General features: G+C 42.8%; 2 protein-coding genes across 12 annotated transcripts in view; one reads left to right on the forward strand and one right to left on the reverse strand.

The window, feature by feature from the left end:
• The window catches only part of KCTD1 (potassium channel tetramerization domain containing 1), a 133,911-nt gene extending 130,576 nt beyond the window's left edge, over nt 1-3,335 (forward strand). For all 8 annotated transcript variants that reach the window (XM_080382017.1, XM_080382016.1, XM_080382020.1 and 5 more), the window contains exon 5: nt 1-3,335. This exon is cut by the window's left edge and continues 27,942 nt beyond it. The gene's annotated coding sequence lies outside the window, so the exon portion shown is untranslated.
• Nucleotides 3,336-3,482: 147 nt separating this feature from the next.
• Nucleotides 3,483-19,852, reverse strand: part of TAF4B (TATA-box binding protein associated factor 4b) — a 79,142-nt gene continuing 62,772 nt past the window's right edge. For all 4 annotated transcript variants that reach the window (XM_080382026.1, XM_080382025.1, XM_080382024.1 and 1 more), the window contains 2 exons: nt 16,573-16,692; nt 3,483-5,081 (listed from right to left, as the gene is read on the reverse strand). In XM_080382026.1, coding sequence (XP_080238152.1) covers nt 4,914-5,081; nt 16,573-16,692 — 288 coding nt within the window. In that variant the 3' untranslated portion in view covers nt 3,483-4,913. The remainder of the gene's footprint in view (nt 5,082-16,572; nt 16,693-19,852) is intronic.

A 19,852-nucleotide genomic window follows, 5' to 3' on the forward strand; every position in this document is an offset into this window, starting at 1 on the left:
CAAAAACCCTTTCAAAAGCAGGCTGCCTGGAGGCAACCTGTGAAACGTGAAGCAGGGGATCCTGAGGAGAGACTGGGTAGCAAAGTTAGCAGCTGGCACACCAGAATAGCTACAGAGCAGGCAAGGAGTGACCAGCTCATGCCTGTAGAACAGGTGGCAGGAACAAGGGCTATGTATTTGGAAGGAAAAGACAAGGTGTCATGGTTTAATCCTGGCTGCTAATTAAGTACCACGCAGCTGCTCACTCACTCCCCCCTCACCCAGAGGGATGGGAAGGAGAGTTGGAACAGAATGTAAAACTTGAGGGTTGAGATAAGAACAATTTAATAATTGAAATAGAATAAAAATGAAAGAACAATAATAACACTGACAATAACGGTTGTAATGAAAAGGGAGAGAGAAAGAACAAAATCCAGAGGGAAAGGAAGAAAGGAACGTTGGTGCACAATGCAAGGGCTCACCACTCACCACCCAATGCCCAGCCAGTGCCCGAACAATGATCTGCCCCCCAGGTATATACACCAGGCATGCTGTCCTGTGGTATGGAATACCACCTTGGCTAGTCTGGGTCAGCTGTCCTGGCTGTGTCCCCTCCCCATTCCTTGTGCCCCTCCAGCCTTTTCGCTAGCAAGGCCTGAGGAACTGAAAAGTCACACATCAAAGCCAAAGCACAGCACCATAGTAGCTCCTATGAAGATAATTAACTCCATCCCAGCTGAAACCAGGACACAAGGTTTCTTGCTTATTCCTTCAAAGTGTTACAAAGCGAAAAGGGGCACTTGCCTAGCTTACAAAAGGCCTGCACCAAGAGAAACACTGGCATTGTGACCTGCAGAGATGGGCAGCCTTTCTACCAGATGAGTGTGAGACAAGCCACTGATGTGTGGTACAAAAAGTGGCAAAACAGAGGTTCAGTGTGCTATGTTCTTCAGTCTTGGCACTCAATTTTGCACTCATCAAAGGAGTAAAGCCTTCACTGCAGATTGTGCTTATCTCCAGTTGCAGTCTCCAGCCATTGGACTTTGGATAACAACGGCTGGAACCAGCTCACAGAGCATGTGTAGACACCATGTGTGCTACGTGCAGAGGGAAGTGTGTGCAGCACTTGGCCTCAGAAACCCAGCAGCCCTCATTTGAAAAGTTGCTGGGAGCAAGCCCATTTCACCAAGTCCAATCACTTGGACTGTCTGCCCCTTCAGGACATCCTCGTTTGCTTTAGTCTTTCCTTCTTCACCCCAGTGATTACAAATTAAGAGGAAAGCAAAGAACAGAGCAAAGAGATGAACCTGGAGAACAGCTGACAGCATTTTTCCCGAGCCCAGTGCACTCACGTGGCAGGACACAGGTGCCTACAAGAGAGTGGGCCTAGAACAATTTGATGCAAACAGTAGCCTTAAGCTACTCGTGTCAAAGTGTCCAAGAGAATGCAATGGCTTTGAGGAATCATCTAGCAATGTCTCACAGTCCCCTGCTACCTTCCTCATTAAACCTCAAACAAAGCTGCAGGGTGTGTTAGTGCACTCCAGCTAGTCTTCCCTTGGGGGGGAGAAGGGAAAAGCTGGAGTCAAAGACAGTGCAAAGGGCTGGATTCAGTGGTAAGATTTGAAAATGGCAATAAAGGGAAAAAACAGCAGCTGGAGGAGAAAGTACAGGGCCCTTTTGTCACCACGTAACATACAAAACTTGGCATACTATGCTACTAAGATAGTAGTAGTCGGAGCCAGCAACAACAGCTTTCTCCCCACAGCTGTATACACTGTTTTCTCTAAAGGCTGAATACGTGAGCGACAGGGGTAGCTGCCCAGGCAGCTTGGTCCATCAGAAATAGCCACCAGGCTCATAGGCCATCTGGACAGCAAGAAGTGGCTGGAGCAAGCTTTAGACCCCTTGCAGCATCGGTGACATAGGTGGCTCTGCTGCTCAGTTCCCAAGCTTGAGCATGAGCACACCGAGAACTCAGAGGCAAGGGAGCATGATGGCAGGGTTTGCCCTCATCATCTTATGGGAATACTAAACCCCCATTCATAAAGTGCAGAAAGACTGGGGAAGAGGGGGGAAGTGAACCCTAACTACTGGCATGGCTGAGCAAAGCCCAAGTGTCTCCGAAATGCCACTTTAGAGGACACTTTTCTCAGAAGCAAAGCTAAACTTGAATGAGAGGCAGGCTGAACCCTTGGGAGGGAGACAAACATTTTTAGCCTTTTCACCAAGGCCTCATCTGTCCCTATCTGAAATTAGGCCTGAAGACCTGCCAAAAAACCTTTCTGAAAATGTCTACTACTCTACTCCTTACAGGATAAAATTTTTGGGTTTGGTGTCTGTTTGGGGCAGGGGGGAAGAAGTGGCACACAGGGAGGAACTCCTGGTGAAAGAGACAACTTGCTATGGCAGCAGTGAAAGCATGCAATCTACACCACAGGCAGGCCCTAAAAACACTTGAATTATCTATCATACTTGATACATCTATTTATCAGTTAATTTATTTTCTCCAACATCTTTCATGTTAGTATTGCATTGCTTTAAAGAAGACGAAGAGGCAGGCCAATATGCAGATGCTCATCTTTGTTCTCCAACCTGCACTTAATTAATTGCCAGTTGCTTTAAAAATAATTTGGGACAATGCTTCCACTGCACATTGCTGAAGTCTGAGACGGTTCCTGTGGTTTTACTTCCCAGAACAAGTGCAAAGCTCTCACCTCTGCCCAGCTGTTAAAAAAAAACAAAACCAACAAACCCAAACCCCAGCTTCCATGCTGACTGACTGGGGGAAATCAGACAAGTGAAAGGTTGCTTTTTCTCCCTGTCCACTCCCTCCTCCCACTTCAAGTAATCCTTCCCTCTGTCACCCAGTTCTGTTTAAAAACCTTAAAATATAGATGCTTATCATTGGTAAGTCACGTGAGACAACTGTACCAATTACTGTGATGGGCAGATAGCCGGGGCTTGCTCTCAGAGCCACGCCATTAGTCATGGTGATGACAACTTCAGACGCTGAATTTCTCACGTCAGGAAACAAAGTTACCAATTTATTATTTTTAATAAAATAATTGCTTTAATGCAGTATTTAAAATAATTTTAAACATCTGATCGATAAGATACAGTACACAAATATGGAAAATGCTGCACTTTACATAAAAAGTAAAGCTAAGCATTTAATTATACAAAACAATTTTGCCTGATGCCATCAATATCTTGCAAACTATAGCTTAGTCAAAGTACTGCTTTTCTTTTATATATATATATATGCTATATATACATATATAAATAATTTACAGCAATCATTTACTAGATTTGTTTACTACTCTTCCAACAAAAAACACATAACCGATTCAAAACTTACTCAATTTGGTAACTATCAGCAGTGGTTCTGACATTGGAGGGTGTTTGAATCATCATTTCAAGTTTCGAAGTAGCGTGCTGAATAACCACAGGAAGCTTGTTCCTTAAACCAAAATAGTTTCGGCAGGAAGCCGTTCAATGCAGTCAGCGCCTTTCCCACCGGTCCTGGGAAACAGCCATGCTACACAGCAGGGGTCCTCAAACTACGGCCCGCGGGCTGGATACGGCCCCCCAGGGTCCTCAATCCGGCCCCCGGTATTTACAGAAACCCCTGCCCCCCCCCCCCCCCCGGGGGGTTGGGGGGGAAACCAAGCAGCCGCAGATGACTGCCTGCCACTGCATCCGCGCGCCGGCCCCCTGGTTAAAAAGTGTGAGGACCCCTGCTCTACAGCATTGTGTCATGAGAGGCAAAACGCTTGGAGGCTACGGAGAAGGGTAACCCAGAGGGTTTTCCTTCCACCACAAGGCAGTCTTTACCAGCAAGTAGAAAATCTTTGAATCTATTCTTGCAGTCTTAATAATCTGGAGTCCTCCTCCTCACTGAATAGAAAGCAGGAAACTTGTCTAAATACTTTCTGCTGGGGAAGCTTCCCCGTCACACTGCATCAACGTATTAAACCAATATCCTAAACAAAGCAGTGAATCCTGTGCTTTGCAAACACTGCTTTTTTTCCTTAAGACAGTCTCCAGCTGCAAAGTTTCAAGGCATCTCAAGTTTTCCCTTGTCAGCACAGGTTGCTTTTGTTCATTTCTTTCTACATCTATGCTAAAGTTCAATGCTATTTTTTCTATGTACAGAAACATAAACTGTTTATTCTGTTTACCACTCCTTTTTAGGGTCTTTCACTCCCTGTATTCAAGTTTAGTAACTCCATATGGTCCCCGAACATCTAAGTATGCCCTAACTACACTGTCTGATGTACTTCAATCACAAGAACAACAATTTGTTCACCTTCCCTCAGTCATTTTCTCAGAGGAAAGGGGGAAGGCAGCTGGGGCGAGGTGAGGGGGAGAAAGCACCCCTTATTCCTTTTGCTTGCTACTTTGCTCTCCACAAGCGAGTATCCAATAGTAATTCTAAACCGAGAAAAATTAAGATGCTGAGTCAGACAGGCAATACATTAGCATGTTGACTGACTGCTGGCTCGCGATTAAGTAAGTTGCCATGCTATGAAGTTCTTTTGAAGTGTTGTTTCCCTAAATAAGGTTGGATTAGAAGAAGGCACTACATGTAGAACAGATGTTGCAGACTCTGGCGTACCAATGCAAGCGACATACATAAACCAGGGACATGTATCAAGCCCTCAGAGCCTGCAAGACAGTTAAATGCAAGCAGGTAGTCAGGTGCTTGTGTGTGCAGCTCAGTGTTTTCACTGGTTTACAGACTGGTTTAAGCCAAATATTATTAAAACCCCTACAGGTGCTAGGTTAGGTATTTAATAAAAATGTTTATCTGTAAACAAGAGTTATCCTTACAACGGATCATCTTCCAGAAATTGGAATTTCAAGACAGTGCAACGATGCTTCAGTGTTTTCTTTGGCAGTAGACAGCAAGGTAAAATGTAAAATTCAGATCACTTCAGAAGAGCACGGTACAAGGTCAGAGAATGCTTCATCTCCCTCTCTTGTTCCATGCAGAATATCAAGTCCCTGAGACAGACACGGGTTATTCTTGGACAGAGCAGCTGTTTGGTAAGGCTAAAACCTGATGATCCAGGAGGAATTCCATTGCCATTCAAACCCTAAATGGAGAAAAAAAAAAAAAAAGATTAGAATTGCATATAAATAGAAGTTTTCAACCAAACTGGTTCGATTATACTGCCTACTAGAATAAAACTAGCCTTCTGGTGTTCAGCTTTACATGTTGAAAATCCAGAAGTTCTCACACATTAAATACTTTAAAGACAAAGCAAGCACTTGCAGGCTGATGGTTTATTTCAGTCAAAGCAAACAGAAAATTCTATCCTTCTTTGAAACTATATTATTATGGCACGACAAATAACTGCTGTTTCGCTGAAATCATACGACATAGACGCTTGCACTGAGAAAGGACAAGCCAACTATGAAGAAGGTACTACCATAACTCCTGTGCAGAGCCCCAGGTTGTGCACAGCTATTACTCCCACTTGCAAGTGCCCAAGCTCCAGAAGTTGACATCTCTTCTTGAAGAAAACCATCACTGCGAGTGGGCTCTAGCCTTGGAGCATGGCTGGGAGAAACTTTTACCCTGGCCATCACCCGTGAATTGCTCTTTAAGGGAGGAACAAACACACATGGTTGAAGCATCCACGTGTTCAGAACACTAACTGTATCTGAGCCTATCCATCTGAGTCGGCTGCCTTGCTTGGTTATGAAAGCAAAATAGGTAAAAGATGATGATGTTTAGTAGTTATACATTCAGGCTACTAGAATGAGCAACCCCCACACATTCCAAAATGCCCCAAGATTTATTATTGGGGCGTGGAGGAGGAAGATTACCATGCACTGCACAATAGACTGGCTACTTATCTTGGAGCCAATCTACACAGCCAGTCTCTTATCACTACTGGAGGGTTCTTGGTAATGAATGCAATTTGTACAAATACAAGTGCTCAGTCTCTGTAACTTCAGCAAGGCAATGCCTGCCAGCATCAACACCACTTGGAGATGGTGTTGCTTGGATGCTGTGTTAACTATATCAATTCTTACCCTAACACTCTCTGCAAGACTTCAGCAAAATGACTTTGCCCACTTTGCTTAGAAAAATCTGGTTAAACCCCCAATATATTAGAAACAAATACCAGTGCTGGACTATCTATAGCAGTGACTACTACTGTTTTTAGGGGGGAAGCATCAAAATTTATTTTAAAAAAAATAAAATAAAGAGATTCACCAGAGAGCACACACCAACCACTGAAAACCCAGGGCATTTTACAGAAATGGATGCTGTATTTCTTACTAGCAGCATGCGGGGTATTCAGCACCATTTCATTTGCTTTACAGTCGATGCTATTAAACACTATGAAATGCCATCATTTGAAACTTTCAGTTTGTTAAATGGCTTGGAACAAATGCATGCATGGGGAAGACTGCTGGCCACATCGCACAGAGAGGGCACTGCTGTCCTAGTAAGACACAAAAGGGTCACAGTTCAAGTTTGTCATATGACAGCACTGAAGGATCCAGGGAAAAAGATAGTTCTGCAATGCCGCTGCCAGCACGGGTTGAAAAGGAGGTCAATCCAACAGGATGCAGCAGAAGGCCTGAGGCAATGTTATAAATGAAACAAACCCCAAGGGTTTTCAGTAACCCAACAGCAATGTCCTTTATAATTCAAAGAACTTTATTGAGGTGAAAGTATTTTCTCTCTAAATAGTCATTAGACTAGAAGTCTTACCTTTAAAAAGACACCAAACAAAGCCATCTCAAATCTGCTCAGTCCCTTAACAAAGAGGAGGCAGGCAGCACAAATCCGCCAGCCTGCTTTGGAAGCTGTTTGAGCTGCAAGATGCTACAATAGGGCAGAAATGCCAAGCTGCCTGCGTTTGAGAGAGAGTTGTGGATTTGTTTATTCGTAAATTCTTACCCATCATGCCCAGTGCAGCGCAGAGACATAAAGTGATGTTATGCTGTAATACCACATCCAAAGCCAAAGCTTATCCTGAACTGTTTGCCAAGGCAGCCAGTTCATACTTTTAAGTTTCGCGTAGCATCACACTGGCTTACCAGAGCTACTGAGTACAGCATTTCAGGGGCCAGGGGCTCTTTGACTAGTTACTGAATATATCTAAACCAACAGCTGCTACCACAGACAAGTTAAAATAAAAGGTCTTTCTCTCAAAGCACGTGATGATTTAAAACTAAAGAAGCCAACAGCCTAGGCCAGGGGTCCTCACACTTTTTAACCAGGGGGCCGGCGCGCGGATGCAGTGGCAGGCAGTCATCTGCGGCTGCTTGGTTTCCCCCCCAACCCCCGGCAGTGTGTGTGTGTGTGTGTCTGTAAATACCGGGGGCCGGATTGAGGACCCTGGGGGGCCGTATCCAGCCCGCGGGCCGTAGTTTGAGGACCCCTGGCCTAGGTCATTCCAGCCCAGATTGGGACTGTGTTGGAGAACTCACACTGAAATAAGTTTGTACAGGAATGAGCACAAACTCCTTTTACCTACTGTCTTCCACAGCTGCATCGAAACACTGGTCTTTATTGTTTTTGTTTTGGACTTTGGACAAAGCAGTGGAGGGTGATACACTGCCTTTCTGTAATACAACATTTGGAGACCCAAAAGTGAAAACACTTGAAGTTAAAAGGCCATCTGCACATCAGAAGGAAGCATCCCAGGCACCTCTGTTAATATCCAAGGCCTTATTTAAGAAGTGCCCAACTCTGAGCTATCCAGGGACACTTTAGGGGGAGTGTCCTCTGCTGCTCGGTTTTCAGAGCCTCTTCTTGATCAGGTTCCTGGTGGGCAGCAGGTCAATCTTGTCTGGCCCTAGGCAACAGTCAGAAGTCCTCTCCTTTACCTCTCATATACCCCTTCCTGCACAGAAGCTCCTCCATGCTGCTTTTGAGACCTTGAATACCCTGGTTAGAACACCACCAGTGCAATCCTTGCGCCCAGACATCTCTATTACATTCCTGCCAGCTGGGCAGCATCCACTTGCATCTTGCTATTCTGGGGGATTCTTCACTGCAGAATTCTTCAGTCATACCCCAAGACAGCTTTGTAAGCCTCTTCAGAGAGGAAGCAAAACCCAGCTTTTTCAACCAGGCCACAGACAAGTACAAAGGTAAGTGAATATAAAACGCAACCCTGTAGGACCAACTCTAGCAAAGGGTACTGCAGCCAGACTGCACCCTGCTGCTGCAACATCTTATTAGCGTCTTAACTAGCAACTTTGTTTTTTCTTTTTTTCAATTTATCTGTTGGTTGCTTTTTTTGTTTGTTTGTTTGTTTTTGTCTTTTTTTTTTTAATTGGGAACACTCCTGCTCTCCAGAGGGGAGGCTGGAAGACATCAGCCATATCCTGAAGTTCTTGCCTTTCACTCAACCCCCAGCACTCCGCTTTCCTTCCAATAGGGAAATGACACTGAAACGTGCAGCCCAGGAAGGGTAACTATCAGCATAGATACTGCCACTCAACCTGGGTATCAACAGCTGACAGACCTTGTTCATAAGCCAGGTAAGATACTGCACCACTGCAAACCACCCTTTACAGCACTGAGACCACCAGCTGGCTTAAAACCAGCCCCAGGGGGCCACAACCGCAGCAGTCCCGCTTTTGGCCTATCCTCTGGGTCGAGTCAAAACAGCAACTTTGGCAAAGCAATACCCTGTCGCCCGTTCTTGATCCTTAGAACCTTTTATACACACCTGACAGAGATCGGTTACTCCCACTGATGGTGGCAGCAGAGCACACCGCAGAGCTCCTGCTATAGTGCCCCCCTGTTGTGCAGCTAGTTTTGTTGAGAGTTTGCTCCCAGCGCCTGTTTTAGGATCTGTAGAGCTCTCTCCAGTGGCTGGATCGAGAATTAAATACCAACTCTGAAAAGGCGAGAGTGAAGCTGATACAGAGAGCCACAGCTCCCGACAAGGCTCTTCCTTTACCCAAGCTATCATCACCACCTTACTCCTAGTCCCCAAGGCATCTGGAGCATGTGACCTACAAGTGTGGATCACAGGTACTGACAAGGGTGTCAAGAGTTGCTCAGAGCTATTTTACAGACCCTGACACAAAGCTCAGCGGGGTCAGCAGACACCTTCCCACCAAGTCTAGGTCAGGCTCAGTGAGCTTGCTCCCAGCAGAGTACACGCTCCCTTCTCAAATTCAATGGCTTCACACCAACCACATTCAAAATTTGAAACTCGAGAGTGGGGCACTTTAAGGGAGCAGAGTGTTCAGTCAAATGTTAAAAACTAAGCCAAGAGTTCTCATTTCAATTTTTGGTGTGGCATAAACACATCCCAGTCCCAGAGTCAAGATCCCAAGAGAGCAAACTGTCATTGCACCTCTGCTGCACATTATAAAAATACCAGCAGCAGAAGGAGGCAAAGTCATGAGTCAGTTTTCAATGACATCTCCAAACACTGAAAAACTACAGCCGTGTGCAGCAGAGACGTTCTCGAAAGGTGGTAAGAGCACATAGTAAACCGGAGCAAAAGCACCCAGGTTTAACCCCCAGCTCTGTCACCTGCTGTCACACTGAGGTCAGTGGTATCTAGTGTACCCTGTACGTTAGTTTCCCAGCTGTAAAACACTGAACACGTTCCTGTTTCACCGGGGGGGGGGGGGGACGGGGGGGGGGACACGGGGGACGGTTAAAAAGCCATTAACATATTGTGGTATACTCAAACCTTCCCTGGATCTGCCCCAACAGCAAGGGGGAACACAAAGAGACCCTGTCAAAATTGTGACAGTTTTGCTTGTACAAATAAGTGTCTAATTTAGGCCAGCGAGAACAAAGTGAAAGAAGCTGATATTACTTTGGTGACAAGCCAGCCTACTGATGCTGACTATTTTAAAAAGCCTTGGTCTGACAGAAATACTCCCACATTCACAATACTACGTTAACCAATATTTATATGATTCTTTGTTAAAAATAAAGTTGGTTGCATTAGGTCATTGGGGTTTTGGGGTTATTTTTTTCTTTTAACCTTACAGACCATCAGGGTAGATCAAGCCGATGTCTGAAAGGCTTAGATCTCTGTTTCCAGGCTGCTTCTCGTGCAGCTGAAAACACACATGTATATTTATGATGTTATCTGCAGCCTACAAAGCCGCCTCATGAAGCTGTCAGAACTATATAATAGAGAACGCTATTCAACTACACGTTTTTCCTCAGATTTCATTGCAACATTCCTACAAGTCCTTTCAAACGTAGGCAACAACGTGTTTTACATATTGAAACAAATTACTGTGAATGCAATGTCAGTTTATTCACTATTATGCCCAAGATTCATGTACGCATGTCACTTTGTATGGGTACATCAGATGCTTAATCTGTACCTGGAGGTAATGAATACTATACAAATATGTCATGTTAGTTAATAGACAATTATTAAGCTGAAATTTTCTGGCTCTTTGCCACATCATTTTAAGCAGTGTATTGTCAACTAAATTATAAATCTCTTGACCCTTCACATGTCATCAACATTTGCACGCGTTACCAATATGTTCAGCCTAAAGCTACAATGCAATTAGTCATTTAAATTGCAGATATCTTTCGCACATAAGAAGAATTAAGTTCATCTCTAGCACAGAGAAGGCACGATATGGGCCAATGGACTGTATTTCTGAAGTGTGTGAATGGCAGACGAGAATATTTTTGCCTATTTACATGGGAAAAAATTCACATCAAGTGTATGGCCTAGACTGACAGCAGTCAGGAAACACAGCGTTGAAACTGAAACTCTCCAGCTGACAGGGCTGTGCTTGGCTAGGTCTTGCAGCACATAAGTAAGATGCTGAAGCCGTATTTTATAATTGCAGTAACATTTTTAGATCCCCTCTTCCCCAAAGGTACAACCACACTGTAGACTTCAACTGTCAATAACTTGAATAAGAACCAGCAGCTGAAATTAACAGTCTGCACATATTAAGCATATTCAAAGTAGACAAAAGAAACACCCCTCTTGTATCACTTTAGAACTATGGGCTGGAGGAACGGGTGGTGTGGTAGAGGCAGAAAGAGACACAGAGAAAGAGAGGGAAACCCCTCAAGTGTAGAAATAGATTTTGTAGCCTGGCTCTGAACATCTACTTGCATACAAGTAGTCTAGGTCCAATTTAAAGTGATTGCTTTTAAATTCATTTTCTGCAGCTTTTAAGAAAATACTTTAGCAGACTATCACGAACCAATGCCGAACACCAGGCAGCAGTCTCTCTGCACCCCATATATGTACAAGGTGCAGCAAACCTATCATCATTCACTGCAGCACCAACTTCTGCATTTAATTCACATTTAGACACAGTCACATCCTTAACATCAATACTGAAGCTGATGAATTAAACTAGTGTGTCCTCTCATCACAAGGGTTCATGGCCAAAAAGGTGGCAGTAACTTCTACAGCTGCTGCTTATAAGAGCGTAAAGCTACATATCCCTTAATTATCACACATTCTTCCTGCAAATGCCAAAAAAATGAAAGCAATTTGATTGTCACATGGCGGAAAAACTGAAACATCTTGCTCCCCTGGTCATTTGGAAGAGTTGGGGTTTTCTTTCATTCTGCAGAAAAGGACTTGTTGCTCAAAGGTTTAGTTCTTCCTAGGTCATCCTGAAGAGCGTTTCCAAAGCTTAAACAAGTACCATATACAGAATATGTTTAATCAACATGCATACCGGCATCCTAAGCTGTAAAGCAAGAAGGGCAACTTTAAGTTCTGCTAACAATGATCAGATGTGACAGAGACCTAGCCCTAGAAGAGAAGATGACAAGCTTGTTTTCTCCACCCACAATCAATAGTAAAAATGGAACAATGACCAGTGTGGTAAACAAGACATTTCTCCCACTTCTTGTCAAACTTCTCCTCAGAAGGAGAATACAAGCTTATTTATGGACTGTGGTATTAGATGTGTATCACTCTGGAAGTATCACATTATTTTAAGTATGTTTGGCCAGAGCTAGGAGTTTTGACAGAAAGAAAGTACTTGAATGGCTCTGCACTGACCCCAGGATATCAGCTGCATCATTTACTTCTGTAGCAGCTACCTGCAGTAGCCTGTTTCCACAGTAGAGCTAGACTACGGGTGGCAAGGCAAGACTCACACTTGCTAACAGAGCAGCTAGTCTTGGCAGTGGATAGAGCAGCCCCAAGCAGTACCTGGAAGGAGGAAATTTCATTTGCTGTTCGATCAGGCAAAAAGAAAGAGAAGACACAAGATTTACCCTTAAGTCAGTCAATGCAACCAACCTGGAAGGCGGCAAGTGAAGGACACGCCACCAACAGCATTTCAGGCCAAGACAGACTGCATCACTTCCAAGTAGTTAACGTGTTACTGAGCCAGAAAACAGATGAGAAGCAAGCAGTATCCCCCCCCCCCTCCCCAATTACACAGAAGTGCAGGCATACAACTAAATTTTCCCGTATAAAGTAGAATGGTCCAACCACAGTCTTCCCATAAGAGTAACACCCAGTCTCCTAACTCTACTTTCAGAGTCCTACCTTTTTTTTCCTCCCTGCTGTGTGATACCACACAAATATACTACTCTTAGTTGAAAATCAAAGATGACCTTGGACCCAGGACACCTTTGGCTAGAAGGAAAGAAAGTTTGAGGACTCAGACCTGCAAGTCTGTTTCCTCACAGAAAAAAGCTTTAAATATCTGCAAGGGTTTTCAGACTTCTGTGACTCTAGTTACAGTAAGAATGAGACAAAGCTGTTTCCAAAATAGCTTTGTCATCAGAAAAGCAGTTAAACTTAATCCAAAAAAATCCATGACTATTTCTCAGTATTGGAAACATTACAGAGTATGTTACCAACCAATAAAAACTATGAAACAGAACACAGAATTGGAAAAATTAGTCTGTGGCTTCAAGTTTACTTTTTTCTGCTTTGTTTTAGAAGTGTTCTTCCTTCTCAAGATGAATTATTTTTCAATTTTTCCCACCCTTTAATTCATGACTGTTCTCCACATGCCCCAAAACAGGGAGTGGGGAAGAGGTGGGTAAAAAATACACAAACCCAAAACCACATATGAATCAAATCCAAAGGCCTCTCCCCCTCATTGTATCCAAAAGACCGTATCTGGTCCAGAGGGAACAGAATGAGAGAGATGAAGATATTACCACCTCTGGAATACAAGTAGCACCAATTAACACATTTTCACAATAGAAGGATTTTCTTACCAGGGCTTTCTCAAATTACTCTTACTGAACAATACTATTCAAATGTTAAGTTGCAGTGAAGAGAACATGCAAAACTACCCAAAGAAGTGTTTCCAACAAGAAGGGGAAAAGAATTCCCATTATACTGATGTCTTTTTTTTTCCCCATTAGGTCTAGAGCGTTAGTCTTATTTTTCATTCCACGATCATCACAGATTTGCCCCTACTGCTATTTCAAGTTATATAAGCAATAATCACAGCAAGATATAGTTTACAGTTTTTACATCGCCTTTAGGTCCACATTAGTTGACAGACACGACACTCCTCTGGGCCAAGGAAAGAACTTCTTTCTCTATTTGTTACCTGCCACACTATGAGGTGATGTGGCTACTGTAATGTACATGCTTGTGTCACCACATGTTCTAGTTCCCAGATCAAAATAATCCATAATAGGTCTCCTTAAAAGACCAAGTAAAGACAGAAACATTTCAGAGAACAAGGTAAGACCAACGTGCAGGAATCAGGCGTTCAACTATCCCCAGGCTTTCCAGAAGAGGTGCAAAGCCAGGTGGTGGCACAGCACGGAGAAACAGATACCTAGGGCTGAAGAACCATCCCGGTTACACACAGATACTTTCGTGGAGAAAGGAAACACGGTATGCTAACGAAATGCTGTTCTTAGCCATCACGCTTACTGCAACAGAAGGTAGCAGATCCATACCAACCCAGTTTGCTGAGCGGCACTCTTCCACTACCCATTACATTTTGGTACTGAATAAAGAAATGCAAATACGTAAAAAATTTGCTTACAGCGTTTCACTCCTTTAATACATACTGTAACTGATTATTTCCTCCCTGTCTCCTCAAATACCTTCATTTTACACCAATAAAGGCTTGAAACAATTCCTTTCCATTAATTATCACAGCAGGCAACAATAAAAAGAAGCTGAACCAGAGTCAACTTTGCTCTAACGTGGACATAAGAGATACAAACATTGTACAAAGAATGTCATGCAAGGGAATTTGAAGTCGTTAAAAAATGTAACGCAGTTAGCATCAGTGATTTCATTCAATACTGTCGAAGGATCATTCATATTCAGGAATAACTTTTTTTTTTTTTTAAAAAAAAAAAAAAGGTCACAGGAGTATTAGACACAGATTTACTCCTTGCCATTGCATAAATGTCAGGAAGTTCTGACGTTTAAGATTACTTGAGAGTAAAACTGTCTCTATTTGCAATTTGAAATGAGAAAGTACATCCTGCCTGTTTAAATTATTCTCAGACAAGTTGCCCAAAATGATGATTTTAAAGATGCCCAAATGTGTATCAGCCTAAGGCCATGTTGTACTTGCTTTCAGTTTCAAAGACCTTCTTTCATCTCTGAAGAATGGAATGTTGTTTACTGCTCAGGGTGTTTTGCCATGTTATCATGAATGTATTACAAATGTTCTGCTTCTTGAACTACAGAGTGTTTTTCAAAAAACATTCATTAGTCTACAGAAGAAGTCTTAAGCCTTTTATAAATCCTGCTCAGATATATTGGGACACTTAAACATCTAAGTCTAAACATCCTTCTCAAGTTTGCTATCCTGCATAATTTCACAAAAAAAGAAAAGAAAAAGGTCTGCAGTGAATTGCTTTATGGTAGCATGAAGCCTAAGTACTAGGCACTGGAATGCAAGATTGCATGTGAGAAACAAAAGTCGTTTCACTGGTAGAATTACTTTCACCTCTTGCCCTTACAACTCAGTCTAGAAAGGGAACCTATATGAGAAGCATCTTAAAATACAGCAGGTGAATTTGTGACAATGAAAGGCTACCAAGTCATCAAGTTTATGGTCAGTTTTAGGCACATTATGTCCATGTTCTTCTAAATTGGCAATGAAAATAATGGATCACCACCTTTCAATAGCAACACTGTTATCTGTCTCACTTTGGCACAAACTTACGAAGCTTTTAATAAAGCAGACACATCACAGATGATGAGAAATAACTGAAAGTACCTAACAGGCAGACTTGTTAAATATTCAGAAACAAATCCGGCAATAATTAACAGAAAACCACTATGAAGAACAGGAATAGTTGCTTGATATAAGCTTAGGGAAAAGGAGAAAAGAATGGGGCTAACTGTTCTTGCACTAGACTAATTTCTTCAAGTTTTTCCAGTCGTATTATAAAAAACCCCAAAACCCTATACCTTCAACTTCATATGTAAGTGCATTAAAAAAAAATCAAAGAAGGGAAGAACAGCTGCTCAAAAGCTGGGAATGCTGCTTTATGCAGCTTGTTTAGATACAGATTCCTTCACTTTACTTGAAGTAAACGGGGAGTGTTCAAGGAACTAATTGTGTCTCCACGTCAGAAAAAAAATAAATCAGAGAAATACGTCTATCCCATCTCATTAGAGAGGGTTCTTGTCACAGTCCAGGCTGAAGGAAAACCTACGGGACAAGTGCCACCACTGTCTCAGTTACGCTGCAAATAACTGAGCTTTATACAAGGTTCTTCCAGACTCCAGTATGCAAAAACACCAGAGCAATTTCAATCCTAACATCATCTATTTAAGCTTCCTAGGCCACAAGAACGAAAAAACCTTAAGTTTTATCAGAAAGGACAACTTTACCACCACTTCCTTCGCACAAGTTACCTTTCAGGCCCCTGCTCACTGTGCTTGGGTCAGTACCCAACCAGCCATTTACTTGAGCAATATCAAGACTTCATGAGAAAGAGGGGCAAAACAGCAACAACACTTGAATGACAGCCCACAGCACATTTCTCCTGTCTCCAGCCAAGATGCTGATGGTTGCCAGTCTCCCTGGAAAGAACTGCAGCTCTGCAAGCTTCACAGGTCCCAGAAACAGTTAATATCCAGCACAACATTAAGAGATTTGTTCAGACCAAGATTTGTTAAAAATACCTTCAAGGTACTTTTAAAATGCAGCGTGAGCCAGAAACGGTGAGCTGGCTCACTGCAGGAACTGAATGGTCCCGCTTTATTTATTTATTTATTGCTTTGCGGGGGGATCTCACCAAGGTGAGCTCATAGTATATTTAAGAGTTCCTATGCATTGTGCGTGGGAAAAAGTCATCATAAGTTCAACTGAAGGGCCATGACAACTAGCTGTTGCAAAAAAACACCAAAGCTTCGCTACCCTCCACTGCAGATGGAAGTTTCTCTAAGCCATCATTTCATTCAGTCCTTTACACGCAGTGCTCTTATCCACAGTTCTGCCTATAACACACAATTAGACATCCCCATCAGATTTACCAGAAACAGTCCTTTCAAGTATCTAACACAGAGACTGCTTTTCTTACAGTACGTAACCAGCCATTTAGTGTAAAAGAATACCCACTTCCTCATACAGGGAAAGATAAAAATAATTCAGGCTAAAATACAACATCATCCAAGTAATTGCAAGCCATCTCCATACCTCCAGTCCAGATCCAACATTTGATGAATCCAACGGTCTTTTCTTTCTTGGTCCAATGGCTGCCAAAGCTGTGAGGTTGGCTTCTCTCTGTTGCATTTGTGCTAACTTCAACTGTTGCATCTAATTTAAAAAGAAAACACCTACGTTAGTCACGATATACAACATCCTAACAGTCTCGCTGTCTTTAGGGCGGCATCAGACAGCTCCGCAGTCCCTACGGAAAAATGTATTTCACAGCATCTTTTCCTGTCTTTCTGGATACTTTTGACAGATTCCCATACTCAGTCACACTTAGAGCCTTGAAACGCTAACGGCCCTATAGATAGCACTGTTTAAGTAACACTTTCTATGGAGACTGTGCTGTGGTATCAAAAGAGCCTTAACAGGAGCCTTGCTGCTGGTTCCTCTGCTTGTAAGCTTTGCCATTTCTGATTAACAGAAAATATTGATCAGAATTGGTTTATGAGGCCAGATTAGTATTTAGAAATTGAAGTCACAGAGTTCTGCAAACTGGGCACATTCTTAATATAAAATCTCAATTCATGACTGCACAAGCAAGACACTCAATGTTTTCATGCTGTATTACCCAAACCCAGCATTCAATACTGCATTCTGAAACATTTTACTATCCAACTGAACAGGATGCTGTCAGTTCACCAATATTCTTTCTTTACCCAGTACGTAACTTGAATGTTCAGGCATATCTGCGGCAAGTTAAGAGATACACTGCACATATTTCTTTTCACTCACCTGCAAAAACTGTTCAACACACAAATCCTTAGAAAAAACCTCTGCCTGGGTTAGATAAAGTTGGGATAGGAGAGAAACCCACAGTCAAGAGAATTTAAAAAAAGTTTTACGTCTGTGTTTTGAGGTACACGTTACTTCATTCTGTTCGATATAACTGCTGCTCTGCCAGCTGCTCTGGAGCTCAACCCATCAAGCTTGCTCCTAACACTTACTAGCTTGGCTTAGCCGCCTTATTAATACAACCACACTGCTTTCAGATCCACCAGCTGTCCAACTTGGAATATAGATGGAGTAGAGTGTGCTCACTCGCTCTGGAAGCTTTTCTATTTGCTCAGGTCGAGTTTGTCCTTAAACACAAACCTCTGGGTTTGATGTTAACTCTTAGATGATCTGACACACCACTAGAACAGCTCATTAGCCCATGTGCTCCCCATTCCCAGGACTTAAAAAATTGTTCAGATGGGAATTTTCTGCATGTATATCTTTAAAGAAAGTACTGTCATGTCATGGTAGCAAAGCATCTAATTTGCCTCCCTTACACTCCCCTCCTCCCACCTACAAGCACAAAAACAATTAATTGGAATTCCTCATCTAGTCACTACAGATGTTTTTCTAAGTTTGCAATACAGTATGATTTTGCTTGCTTTTCAGTTCTCCGACAGCCTACTTGGAGAAGAGAAATTCAGCTGTTAAGAACTGAGCTTGTAGCACCTACACAGCATTAGTCCACCATTTGCTACTACTTAAATAGAGACAAATCCACAACAAATATATACTGTGGTGTTTTGGGGAGGAGGGATGTTTGGTTGGGTGGAGTTTGGTTGGGTTTTTTTTGCAAGTCTTATTTTATTTCAGATCGGTAGACTCATTCTCTTACATTAGTGATGCTGGCAGGTTCCCATCAAGTACTGCAGCAGCTAGGCTACTTAAAGAAAAATAGTGCTTCAGTACCAGATTCCTCAAAAGACATCCTCTCATGTAAGATTCAAACTATACACACGCTCAAGATTTTTCAGTAGAAATCACAGAATGCAAAACTTTGACATATATATTTTGAGACTACTTGTTTTGGGGGTTTGGTCGGTGGTTTTCCTTTTTTGGAAGGTGAGAAAAATGCCTTAGTTATAAAAACACTATTACAAATCAGCTTTGATCACACTATGTAGGCTTTTGCTTACAGAAATGTAGTAGTACTTCTTCGGTGCTAGATACAATCATTCACATACCACACAACACTGTTCTTGCTTTTTGCGTGCAGTGTAAACATGTATAACCTTATTTATCAGAACTCATTCAGTTCTGAATGGGGTTTTGTTTGTTTTGTCAAAGTACATGGCATTGCTTTCAAGAACATTTTAGAGACTTTAAGGTTTTATGTCCCTTAAACTTGAAAACTACTACTGTTCTGCAATTGTCCCAGGTTACCTCCAGCCAGGCTACTGGCATAAAATGTTTAAGATAAACTTCCCTTTAATCTCAGTCTTAAATATGTATATTTTATATTCAGGAACAAGTTACAACCAATCAGGGATGGGAGAAAATAAGACTAAATCTAAAAAAGTAACTTAAAAAGTTTCTAAGCCTTAGTGTTTCATGTGATGTCTTCATCACTCCCTTGATTAATGACGAGCAATAAAACGCCGAGATTCTTTTGGCAGAGGCAGGTGCTGACTCCTGCCCCAGCTGCCCGGCCATCCCCACTTCCAGGCAGCTATGGAGCATCCCTGCAGAAGTACACCTTCCTGCCAGCAGTGTAGTTTAGTTATCACGGCAGCTGCATGTACACCAGTCTTGTCATGAGAAGCGGCATTACAACATGCCACCCACATGGCATCCCTCTGGGGGCAGATTATATTCCAAAAGGCTCCAGTGGCAAAGAAAACCAGAAGGGGACAGAGGATTTGCTTTACTTAAAGCGAAAAGGACTTTTAAAACCATTAAACTTAAAACAAAAAAGAAAGCAAAAGCCTTTATTAGCTTAATCTTGTACTTCCATCCCTGAGAGTCATTGGAAAACATATCCCCCCCTCTCCATCAACACTACAAAACACACACAAACCAGCTTCATTGCAGTTAAACACGTCAAAAACTGGTGGCTGCTGAACATTCGGTCGGTGGCTTGAAGCATGAAACAAGACCACCACTACCACTCCTCCTTTTCACAGCCGATATTGACAGGCAGCCATGGTAAAGACCGAGGACAACAGGCAGAGCTATGAATTAAATATCAAAGGGGCTTTGGGTTGGCATCAGCACGGGGTGGAGGGGACCGGGTGGGCTGAGTGCCTCTTGCTGGACTACCGGAACACTGCTCTGGCTGAGGACTGGGTAGCGCCTGGGCACCATCACCATTCACCCCACGCAATTCAAGCTGACAAAGCATGCTGTCAGCTCAGACACCCTGCAGGAGTGAGGACACTGCTGCTGGAGGGCAGTGCTGGCAGAAAACCCACCGACACAAAGGACAGGTTGACACTTGGTGGATGGTATGAAAAAGAAGTGCTTTCTAGGACCAGAACTGATGCATCTT

The sequence above is a fragment of the Falco punctatus genome (genome assembly GCF_963210335.1).
Source record: "Falco punctatus genome assembly, chromosome: 3".
NCBI lineage: Eukaryota > Metazoa > Chordata > Aves > Falconiformes > Falconidae > Falco > Falco punctatus.